The sequence below is a fragment of the Notothenia rossii genome, assembly GCF_949606895.1.
Source record: "Notothenia rossii genome assembly, chromosome: 4".
Classification (NCBI taxonomy): Eukaryota; Metazoa; Chordata; class Actinopteri; order Perciformes; family Nototheniidae; genus Notothenia; species Notothenia rossii.
Genome location: NC_136902.1, coordinates 83,986,016 through 83,998,842, shown reverse-complemented (window position 1 = coordinate 83,998,842; position 12,827 = coordinate 83,986,016). Strand labels below are relative to the sequence as shown.

At 37.2% G+C, this 12,827-nt stretch overlaps 1 protein-coding gene across 1 annotated transcript; it reads left to right on the top strand.

Moving 5' to 3' along the window:
* Positions 1-582: 582 nt before the first annotated feature.
* LOC307036508 (von Willebrand factor A domain-containing protein 5A-like) lies at positions 583-12,555 on the top strand. Its single transcript, XM_079676886.1, is given in 29 exon segments — positions 583-708; positions 1,248-1,295; positions 1,975-2,177; positions 2,264-2,486; positions 3,060-3,226; positions 3,304-3,418; positions 3,601-3,749; positions 3,831-3,919; positions 4,002-4,146; positions 4,370-4,449; positions 4,528-4,642; positions 4,781-4,939; positions 5,384-5,487; positions 5,955-6,172; positions 6,441-6,506; positions 7,082-7,117; positions 7,369-7,410; positions 7,652-7,693; positions 8,097-8,150; positions 8,401-8,442; positions 8,845-8,880; positions 9,141-9,173; positions 9,415-9,456; positions 9,858-9,893; positions 10,152-10,181; positions 10,599-10,780; positions 11,902-12,025; positions 12,112-12,188; positions 12,190-12,555. Coding segments are annotated over 28 exon segments (2,703 nt in total). The 5' UTR covers positions 583-708; positions 1,248-1,255; the 3' UTR covers positions 12,244-12,555.
* Positions 12,556-12,827: the final 272 nt, after the last annotated feature.

The following is a 12,827-nucleotide window of genomic DNA, read 5'->3' as shown; positions in this document are numbered from 1 at the left end:
GTTTATGATTGGAGAATATTGAAGGTGTTACAACCGAACCGTGTTGCAACTGTCCCTGGTCTCCCAAAGTAGGCTACTATACTTAAGTACACATTTTAGATACTTCAGTATTTCACTTTTTTGCTGCTTTGTACTTACCCCACAACAATTCAGAGGTAAAAGGGGTACTTTTACTCCATCTACATTTATTTATTACCTTGAGTTACTGCACATTTCGATTAATAATGTGAAATATAATCAACCCTTAAATAAGACTTTAGTTACACCTGGAGTAAATTCACAATCTACATGCAGTAAACAAAGTCATTCAAATGAGCACCTTTACCAGCTTTGATAAACACATTCATGCATCAATAATTATAATCAAAACGTATATTATTGGACCAATTTGCAGAATGAGTACTGAGTATATTCTGATCCCAATACTTTAGTAGCCTACTTTTACTTGAGTAACGTTTTGAATGCATGACTTTTACTTGTAGCAGAGTATTCTTACACTCTGGTAGGCTTTTATCTGAGTAGGCTACTACTCCCGCCTCTGGCCAGTTACAGAAACGGAAGTCCTCTCCAAACTCCGCCCGATGCTTCGTCATGAATCAAGCCCACCTTTTATGTGTGACTCAGGATTTAGAGTAAACTCCTCCACATTTCTGCTGGAGGAAAACACCGAGGATTGTCCAGGCGCGTGCAGTACCCTTCTCTTCTAAGGTAGACACGTCTTCAAATATCAAACAATAGGCCAACAGATATATGTTAGTGTTAAATGTAATGTGGCTTTAAACGAATGTTGTCAAGAAACAAACAAGTTTAAATTAAAAAAAAAAAACACTTCCGGGAGGTCTACACTAAATAAAATAAGAATGTTCTCACAGTGCAGGATTTGTGTAAATGTGGACATTGGTTACGCTGGTTGCAGCGTAACAGTTTTTAGATTATTGACAGGTGTTGAAATTAGTTTCACTTAATTAAAAAAAATAACAACAGCATAGTTCTCATGAGTTTTGTATTCGTACAACTTTAGAATAATCATTGACGACCAGACAAAGTTTTATTGAGCCATTCATTTCACAAAGCCACTTGTCAAATATGACGATGTTGATGTGTTTAAATAACAATTAAGCTCACAAGCAAACTAATACAAATTTGACGAAAATCAAAAAGTATTTTAAAATGTCTGAGGTCTTTGATAATTTAGCTGCAAATATAAACGTTTCAAGATATTGTAACTGAATATCCCCCTCTCATAGATACAACAATGATCTGCTGTGGTCTGCTCACTTCCGGGAAGGAACCAGGTAAAGAGTTATGAGAGTTTGGTCCATTTCAGAATAATATATATTATATGTTTTGATTATAATTATTGATGCATTAATATGTTATCAAAGCTGGTAAAGGTGCAGCTAGTTTGAATGACTTTGTATACTGCAGGGTAGATTGTGAATTTACTCCAGGTGTAACTAGTCTGATTTAAGAGTTGATTATATTTCACATTATTAATCCAAATCAAAGTAACTAAAGGTACCAAATAAATGTGGTGGAGCAAAAGTACACGATTTACCTCTGAATTGTAGTGATGTAGAAGTACAAAGTAGCATAAAATGGAAATACTCAAGTAAAGAACAAGTCCCTCAAAATTGTACTTAAGTGAGTAAATGTACTTAGTTACCTCTGCATTTTTTAAATACTTTTCTACTTCTACATAGGTCATATTTTAACAGGCAATCAGCAGTTAACATATCAGATAACTTCAGTGTGTTTAATCATTCACATCTGTGTGTGTGTGTAATAATTCGTTTGTTCTTTTACTTTAATAAGGTTCTTTTAGTAGGTGTTATACTTGGAAAAAGTTGTCCATGCAAGTGTGTGTTTGTGCCACATGGGGGCAGCAAAGGAGCTTTTCATAAAAAAGGAACATGCAATTTTATGGACAAGGAGTTTAGGAAACTTGACACATTTGATCTTGTTTCTCGTCAGTTCCTCTGAAGAGTGTGGAGGTGGAGCTGGAGGTGAGGGACCATGTGGCTACAGTGGTGTCCACTCTGAACTATGAGAACAAGGAGGACAAACCACTGGAGGCTGTGTTTGTCTTCCCTATGCCTGGAGATGCTGCTGTCTGTCATTTCAGTGCTACGATTGGACAGACACAGATCGTGGCTGAGGTGAAGGAGAAACAGAAGGTGAGCTGGAGAAACACTCACTACCATGGAGCTAAACAACTCAGTGAACCCAGTGAATGTTGCTCAAAGTGTCCTCTGTACCTCAGGCTCGTGAGGAGTATGATGACGCTCTGAGCTCCGGTCAGCAGGCCTTCCTGTTGGAGGAGAGTGATCAGAGTCCAGATATTTTCTCTCTGAGTGTGGGCAGTCTACCTCCAGGAGAGAGCGCCTCCATCAGGCTGGAATACGTCACTGAGCTGGCTGTGCAGGCTGATGAAGGGCTGAGGTTTGTTCTGCCTGCTGTGCTCAACCCTCGCTACCATCCACAGGGTAGGAAAACCAGCCAACACTTTCATCAGAAGCCTTTTAGCTTTAGTGTAATGTACACTATACCTGTTCATACAGAGGGGTTCATTGCAACAGTCACATGCAACAGTTTACTGTTTAAAAAAGATTGCCAAAACAATATTTCCTATCACCTGCTGTTGACTGTATTGTCTTGCAACTTCCCCAAAAGTCCTGAAGTGTGGCCATAACAATGCTTATGCTCTCCTTTGATTTCATTTTCAGTAATAAATGAAAAGGCCAACAGGAATAATATAGCAATAAACTTAAAATGAAAAGAAAAACTGATTAAGTCATTTATAATATATTATTATTGTAATTAATTAATAGTAGGGTACATACATTGAAACAACTATAACATGACCTTATATGCATATTTACTATAGAATAAGCTTATTCAAAAACATACATTTATTTTAATATAATAGTTGGCATGTTTAAAGTCATATCGAGTCTATCAGTTTTTAATTGCAATGTTCTTTCTCTGACCTCCCTCTGTCACTCACAGTTGCACTTGGTTTAAAATAGCATTCCTAACGTGTCTCTGGTTGTTTACAGGTAGTGCAGGTGGCGGTGTCCAGGTGACCTCTGTTCCCGCCTCTCTGGTGCCCTACAGTCTGTCTTTCTCTGCCCGAGTGTACTCTCCTCGCCCTGTCTCTAAAGTAGAGTCCAACTGTCCCCTGGACCCTCTGGAGTATCTGAACACAGAGCAGAGCCAGGCCACGGTGGGTAGAGTGCTGATGTTTCCATAATGTGGTTCTTCCTCTTTACTCAGATAATCAGTGTGTTCTTGGACCTGCAGGTCAAGCTGGCTGCAGGACACAAGTTTGACAGAGATGTTGAACTTCTGATTTATTACAAAGATGCCCACCAGCCCACAGCTGTGGTGGAGGCAGGACAGACCTCAGCCAAGCCTGGTGAGTGCAGTTTAGTGAAGGTGTTCCATTGTCATCCGCCTCTATCTAAAGGAAAATGGCTTGATATGCTCTTGTGTCTTTTCCATTATACCTCAGTATAATGACAATAGAGATTATTCAACATTTTTGATTTTGAGTTTCTAGTGGTGGTGGTCATTAATTGTGTCTCTCCTGGTTTTCAGGCACTCTGATGGGGGATCCAGTGGTGATGCTGAGTCTGTACCCTGAGTTCCCCCAGGCTGTGATGTCTTCACTCGCCTCATGTGGAGAGTTTGTGTTCTTATTGGATCGATCTGGCAGCATGCAGAGGGACCGTATTAAGAGTGCCAGGGTATGCATTATCTTTTATTTGTATGGTATAATCAGTCCTTTAGACATATTGGCGTTACCATCTATTCTCTCCTCTCTTCAGGATACTCTGCTGCTCCTGTTGAAGAGTCTACCAATGGGCTGCTTTTTTAACATCTACAGTTTTGGGTCCAGTCATGAACACATCTTCCCGTAAGTCACTCACTATTGCCCAACACATTCATTCCTTTCTTTGGTGTTAATGCCTGTGCATGAATATGCGCATTGGTTGCAGTAAGAGTGTGGAGTACAGCCAGGAGACCATGGAAGAGGCTCTGAAGAAAGTTGGAGAGATGGAAGCAAATCTGGGAGGAACTGAGATCCTGAGGCCCCTCAAAGACATTTACAGCCATGCCTGCATTCCCAATCAACCTAGACAAGTAATACACACCACACACACACACGTTAAACAGGTTGTGAACATATTTCCCCACACATTCAGCCACGCCTTGTTCTTTGCAATTTACCGTTTAAACCATGTGTGTTGCTAAAACAGCAATCTAACAAGGCTTTCAGAGAATTAAGTGGAGGACTCAACACATGCTGCACATTTTTGGTTTGATGCTATGTTTCTTTAAGTGCTATGTAAACTCTCCTCCTTAGCTATTTGTCTTCACTGACGGAGAAGTGGGGAACACCAAAGAAGTAATCAATCTGGTGAAGAAGAATTCAGGTTCCCACAGGTGAACGCACCAAAACACAGCAAACGATCACAGAATCCACAGAATATGTCCCATGTTCTAATGCTTTGTGTTGTGTAGGTGTTTCTCTTTCGGGATTGGTGGAGGGGCCAGCTCTGCTCTTATCAATGGGTTGGCCAAAGAAGGAGGAGGTCACGCTCAGTTCATCACAGGCACTGACAGGATGCAACCCAAAGTAAGACTTGACAGTCATTATATACATTTAAAGAAAAGATGCAATTTGGACGGATGACATCATTACAAATGTATTTAAATACATTTAGTAAGAACCAAGTGGCTGTCCCTCATTTTTTTTATTACATTTTCTCATCAGGTGATGCAGTCGCTGCGTTTTGCTCTACAACCAGCTGTGGTGGATATCTCAGTGAAGTGGGATTTGCCGAAGGAAGTCTCTGTCACTGTTCTCTCACCACCAATCACTTCACTTTTCCAGGGTCAAAGGTCACTGATTTATGCCCAGCTCACTGGACAGGTAAGTGCAAATCCCATACTTTAGATTCTTCATATGAAGGACCAATAAAACTTCTCTCTTGACCAAATGTATTTCAAAAATATTCATGGTGCAAATGTAATGTGCCCTAACAAAACAAACTGAGGTTTTCAGAGTAAAAAATAATAACGATCGATTAAGTCAATTCGTTTTTATTCCCTGAATTATCAAATCAAAAGTTTCAGTAGAGACACAGAATTAAATATTGTGCTATACCTTACGATAATCCATGGGTGTGCTGCTCACTGTGGTGCTGCATATTAACTTTTTGTTCCACATGTCATTGCTCAGTAGTGTCACAGTGCACACTTAGAGTGGGTGCAATTCAATGTAATCGAAACAATCTGTAAATGTTGAAGCCAAACACAAATAATTTATGGTTTTGAGTATTATTTGACTGTCACCAACACTGTGATGCTCTCTCAGAGTCCAGAGGCAGCAGAGGGCTCTGTGATGGTGAAGTACAGCCTGGCAGGGCATCCCTCTCAGAACAAGCTCCACTTCAGCCTCAAACCTGCTGAGGACTCTGGGTAAAACAAGTTTTATTCAGACTTATTATTATCTGTGAATTTAGATTATAATATCTATGATGAATGTTTAAGCCATTTTGCTAAAGTAGAAAACGAGGGATGTTGGAGCAGTTGCAATAGTAAAAGCATCTCCTGAATTGGATAAATGACACTAAAGATCTTTTTGTCCCCCAATTGATTTGTATGACATGTCTTGTATCATGTAATTTGCCCCAATTAAGTATATAAAGATATTTATTATAGCATTGCGCCTTAAGTGCATGACATAACTACAATGAATTACTTAATATTTGCCCAACATTTGTATTGGAAGGATATTCTTTCCTTTGCTTTAGAGATTACATTTTAAATCAACTGATTCTGATTACAGATAATACATGAACCCTATGTTTAAGGCCTGTATGTCTTTAGATAAACTTGCATGTTGGACTCATACTTGATCGATGATTACTCTCTCCTCTCCGCAGATTAACGGTGCACAGGTTGGCTGCTCGGACTCTGATTCGCTCCCTGGAGATGGAGGAGATGGAGCGCAGAGGACAGCCAGATGAAGGAGTGAAGAAGAAGGTGGTGGAGCTCAGCATCCAATCAGGAGTGAGCAGCGCCTTCACTGCCTTCATTGCTGTCAACAAAGGCAATGGAGAGATTCAAGGACCCCTGGTTCGCAGAAATGTTCCAACACCCAGTAAGAAACAAGGCTCTATTGAGGTGCTTCTGGAAAGTTTTGCATTTGGGGAGCACACACAAAACATTCAAGAAAGTGTAGGATAAATACTAGTTTGCTATTTTTTCTTAATCGTTCCCTTGACTTTTTGTCCTTTACAGTAAATATATTTATTCCATGGTTTATTGAAAAGTGCTGCTTTTTGGAAATATTGTAAAATCAGCCAGTAATTGAAGTGACTTTTGCAAAAGACTGGGACTTACAGTATGTATGTTTTTTTTCCCGGAAGTGCGAATGATGGCCATGTGTGGAAGTGGTCCATCTCGTCGTCGATCGATGGGTAGGCCTATGCCAAGTAAGTAACAAGCCACTTTCAACTCAGCGTGTTATTATAATTACAGTAATTATGTAATAATGTATCTGTAATTGTATTTATCTTTCTCAGTATTAACACTGAATCATACATTTATTTTGTAAAAGATTTGCATGTAAAACATATCCTGTGGGTTTATTTCTAAATATAAACACCTATTGCAGTTTATTTCTAAAACATATATATTTACACGCATGCATTCAAGTGATTTGCGAAATGTTTGCATTTGAGTAGCTACATTTTCTTTTGCAGTTATAAAATTAAGTTAATATTAAAACATTTAAAAAGCTTTCAAACAGTCCATTGGTTGCACATTGTGTATACTCTTCCAAAATGTTAAACCTTATAAATTGCATGTGTATATTTAAGTATTTGTTATACTTGTGTGCTTTGTTCCTCTCCCCCTTTGACCTGTTTTGACCTCTGTGAGTACAGTAAATATGTGAAATGTATAAAAAGAATTGTTGCTTCTGTAAGTCTTGTGTAATCAGACAATGACTTGAAAGATATTGGCAAGAGACCGGGATTCTTTTCTTTTTTTTACTGTGGAATGATAGGAATGAAGAGCTGTTCAATGCCCATGAGTGTAACAGGTAAGAAACCAAAGCCTCTTCTCATCACACAGATCTTTTTTATCTCAGTATTTACTGTGAACATTAGACACAAGACATTGTTTACATTCTTACTAGCTTCACATTGGAATTAGTCCCTATGGTCTATTGGAATACAGTAAGTATCTAAAACATATATAGATAATTGTTGCTTCTGCAAACGTTGTGTCATTGTCCATTTATTCAAATGACATTTGCAAGAGACTCATTATTGTTTTTGTTGTTCTATGGAGTGATGGAAGAACAATCATGTGAACTAAGGCCCAAATCGAAAGGTAAGAAACCAAAGCCTCTTCTCATCACACAACATTTTTTATCTCAGTATTTAATATGAACATTATACATAAGACATTGTTTACATTCTTACTAGCCTCACATTGGAACTAGTCTATTGGAATACATTAAATATCTAAAACATATATAGATTATTGTTGCTTCTGCAAACTTTGTGTCATTGCCAGTTTATTAAAATGACATTTGCAAGACACTCATTATTGTTTTTGTTTTTTTATGGAGGGATGGGAGCAAGCCCAAGCGCACCAATGGACATCTACGGAGGTAAGTAACCATTTACTTATCTCAGTATGTACAGTGAATATTGCATTCCTCTTTTAACAACATTGTTTACATTCTTACTAGCTTTAGTACAAGGACACAACAACAGTGTAGGGGGATTACATTCCCATTTTACAACAAAGTATAATACAATAATAAAATAAGAGTAATAACATTAGATAACAAAGAGACAGAAACAGTCAAGAGGATCGCTTCAACACTTCAGATAACTACGTTGACAGATCAATACATCCAACCACCAAACAAATATATTATATATATATTAAATATGTGAAATGTATATAGGTAATTGTTGCTTCTGTAAGTCTTGTGTGATCAGACAATGACTTGAAAGATATTGGCAAGAGACCGGGGATTCATTTTTCTTTTCACTGTGGAATGATAGCAATAGATCGATCGTTCGGATCAAATCTACAGTTCGGGTCAATGCCCATAAAAGGTAAGAAACCAAAGCCTCTTCTCATCACGCAGATTTTTTTATCTCAGTATTTACTGTGAACATTAGACACAAGACATTGTTTACATTCTTACTAGCTTCCCATTGGAACTAGTCCCTATGGTCTATTGGAATACAGTAAATATCTATAACATATATAGATAATTGTTGCTTCTGCAAACGTTGTGTAATTGCCAGTTTATTAAAATGACATTTGCAAGAGACTCATTATTGTTTTTGTTTTTTTATGGAGGGATGGGAGCAAGCCCAAGCGCACCAATGGACAGCTACCAAGGTACGTAACCATTTACTTATCTCAGTATGTACAGTGAATATTGCATTCCTCTTTTAACAACATTGTTTACATTCTTACTAGCTTTAGGACAAGGACACAACAACAGTGTAGGATTACATTACAACAAAGTAAAATACAATAATAAAATAAGAGTAATAACACTCATTAGATTATAAAACAAAGAGACAGAAACAGTCAATAGGATCGCTTCAACACTTCAGATAACTACGTTGACAGATCAATACATCCAACCACCAAACAAATATATTATATATATATTAAATATGTGAAATGTATATTGATAATTGTTGCTTCTGTAAGTCTGGTGTAATCAGACAATGACTTGAAAGATATTGGCAAGAGACCGGGGATTCTTTTCTTTTTTTTACTGTGGAATGATAGGAATGATGAGCTGTTCAAGGTCCATGAGTGTAACAGGTAAGAAACCAAAGCCTCTTCTCATCACGCAGATCTTTTTTATCTCAGTATTTACTGTGAGCATTAGACACAAGACATTGTTTACATTCTTACTAGCTTCACATTGGAACTAGTCCCTATGGTCTATTGGAATACAGTAAATATCTATAACATATATAGATAATTGTTCCTTCTGCAAACGTTGTGTCATTGTCCATTTATTCAAATGACATTTGCAAGAGACTCATTATTGTTTTTGTTGTTCTATGGTGTGATGTAAGAACAATCATGTGCACAAAGGCCCAAATCAAGAGGTAAGAAACCAAAGCCTCTTCTCATCACACAACATTTTTTATCTCAGTATTTAATGTGAACATTATACATAAGACATTGTTTACATTCTTACTAGCCTCACATTGGAACTAGTCTATTGGAATACAGTAAATATCTAAAACATATATAGATTATTGTTGCTTCTGCAAACTTTGTGTCATTGCCAGTTTATTAAAATGACATTTGCAAGACACTCATTATTGTTTTTGTTTTTTTATGGAGGGATGGGAGCAAGCCCAAGCGCACCAATGGACATCTACGGAGGTAAGTAACCATTTACTTATCTCAGTATGTACAGTGAATATTGCATTCCTCTTTTAACAACATTGTTTACATTCTTACTAGCTTTAGGACAAGGACACAACAACAGTGTAGGATTACATTACAACAAAGTAAAATACAATAATAAAATAAGAGTAATAACACTCATTAGATTATAAAACAAAGAGACAGAAACAGTCAATAGGATCGCTTCAACACTTCAGATAACTACGTTGACAGATCAATACATCCAACCACCAAACAAATATATTATATATATATTAAATATGTGAAATGTATATAGATAATTGATGCTTCTGTAAGTCTTGTGTGATCAGACAATGACTTAAAAGACATTGGCAAGAGACCGGGGATTCATTTTCTTTTTTACTGTGGAATGATAGGAATGAAGAGCTGTTCAAGGTCCATGAGGAGAACAGGTAAGAAACCAAAGCCTCTTCTCATCACACAGATTTTTTTATCTCAGTATTTACTGTGAACATTAGACACAAGACATTGTTTACATTCTTACTAGCTTCACATTGGAACTAGTCCCTATGGTCTATTGGAATACAGTAAATATCTATAACATATATAGATAATTGTTCCTTCTGCAAACTTTGTGTCATTGTCCATTTATTCAAATGACATTTGCAAGAGACTCATTATTGTTTTGTTTTTCTATGGTGTGATGGAAGCAAGCCCAAGCGCAGCAATGGACTTTCTCAGTATGTACAGTGAATATTGCATTCCTCTTTTAACAACATTGTTTACATTCTTACTAGCTTTAGTACAAGGACACAACAACAGTGTACATTCCCACTTTAAGACAAAGTAAAATACAATAATAAGATCAAATAAGAGAAATAACACTCAATAGATTATAAAAATAAAAGAGACAAAAACAGTCAATAGGGTCGCTTCAACACTTCAGATAACTACGTTGACAGATCGATACATCCAACCACCAAAAACACAAATAGCCACGCATATTTATTATTCCACATAATCCCACTCTTCTTTAGAGGTGATTGTTTTCCATTTCATCTTGTGCTACCTTTTGATTTTTTTTGTGGCTATCATTTATACTTTCATGGTATTTCATTACATTTCTAAGCTAATTCTTGTGTCTTTTGAACATGAAGGTGACATCGAATTTAGTTCATCAAGCAGTTCCCTGGAGATTGAGCCCCTGCAGCCTCCCAGAGACCCTCTGCTGCAGCTGGTCTCTCTGCAGAAGGCGTCCGGCTGCTGGGAGCTGGATCCAGCTCTGGCTGCTGCTGTGGGAAAGACCAGCGAGGAGGTGGAAAACACAAAACCTGCATCGGTGGGTTACTATTTGCTCATCTAGTTCTTTCACTTTGTTTAAACCAGGGGTGTCCAAACAGTTTTCACTGAGGGCCACATACAGAAAAACATACAAAGGGCGGGGCCCCTCACTAGACCTATACTGCCTCATAGGTTAAGTTATAATTTAGCAAAATCAATCAAATGTAGGTCAATCATGCTTTCTACTTGAATATGATTTCAGAAACATCACAGCTCTCCAGAGGGTTTCAGTTATCCTGCAGCTCATCCCTTAAAACAGACGCCTCAGATTGCTTAAGGGAAAATATGAAGGGTCTATTTAAAGCTTGTTATGGAAATCAAACTAAGATTTTAAGCTCTAATTGATTGAATGCATTTGAAAAGTGAGCTTATTAACACACGAAAACTACTGTGTAATATAGGCTCACATATATATTTAAGAAGTGCAGTATAAGACAAGCACGAGTTTCAGGTGGGGGCCATATACCATTATACTTTAAGAATTTTCTGAGGGCCAATTAGAAATGGACAAAGAGCAGCAGTTTGGACACCCCTGGTTTAAACTGAAATGTATGAGATTATTATTTAATCGCGACAAGAATCAAGAGCTCACTTAATACTTAAGCACTCCAAAAAAAAAATGTATGTCCATGTTGCCATTGGAAAGATGATCTAATGTGTTAGGAGGAACTGTTGATGAGTGAGTTCCAAATAGCATTTATACATAAAGAGGAATGGTGTTATTAAAACGATGGAAACACATATAACATAATTACATCTGGTTACTGCTCAAGGCTGTGGCTGTGACTTTTTAACTATTGTATCGTCTTGTGTTAAAAATGAAAATATTGAACTTAAAAAACTAATTGCTGCAACAATCAAGAGTTTACTAAATAATTAAGCACTCAAACGAGAGAAAATATGAAACAATATTGCATTATTAAACAAATAGGGAGCAATTAGGCATAGATTATAATTTAAAGTGAGGATTTGGTGACATTACTGCTGTGTTCTGAAGATGAGAGGTGAAATAACCAAGGAAATTCAGTATTACTTTGGAACATGAGAATAAAGAAATAAAGGGTTTTTTTCTCGCCTGTTGGTTCTAATCCGTTTTTTTGTTTTTTTGTGGTCAATTAGGAGAACAAGGAAGTGTGGGCCACCATTCTGGCTCTGATCTGGCTTCATGGTTTCAAGATGGATGCTCAGGAGGAGTGGGAGCTTCTGGCTATGAAGGCTGTGTCATGGCTCCGTGCTCAGAACGGTAATAACCAGAACAAAGATCGATGTTCTGTTGCTTTTAACAGTTTGTTCTCCTCTGGTGATGACTGGTTCTGTGTTTGTTTTCAGCTCCATGTGTGGCGGAGTGTGTGGAGGCTGGAAACACTCTGCTGGGTTGTAAGGTGCAGAAAGATGCCCTGGGAATCTGAGGTTTTCATTAAAGCAACTTCTCCTTCAGGATTGTTGCACAGAAGCATTTAAACTCTTTACTGCAATGTTTACTTAATCAAAATTACACTATCCACATTTATATTTGCAACTGTTTTATTACTTCCTGCTACTTTACGTAAAACATGTTTTTTTTAAGTAACTGTCTGAATATTTTCATCTAGTGAAAATGAAGCCTGAACCTCTGGTTAAATATTTGTTAATCACAAAATAATCTCCATCTGTTAAGTGTGCAAAGTGGCAATAAATATGCCTATAATTTCCTTGCTGCAGACTCTTTAAAAGTTAAAATTGTGTGGGAACATGTTAAAGAAAAAAAACTAATAATAAATGTGTTGAAATTTGTTTAAACTTCAAAAATTATTTTTAAATAGCATTTGTGTCATGGTGTCCCTGTGGTCCCCAATCCATACCAGATATCGTTACTACACTGGACGAATAAGACGTACCATCTTTTAATTGGATTTTAGTCCAGCTTCTATTTTGATATGAATATTTTAAAGAAAGAATCAGCAGGTTAAACAGCATTTTGTTGATTAAGCTTCTAGGTCATGTGACAATATGACTCCAAAATGATTTCAGAGTAGGGTGTTTTTATTTGGACATTAAGAAAATTC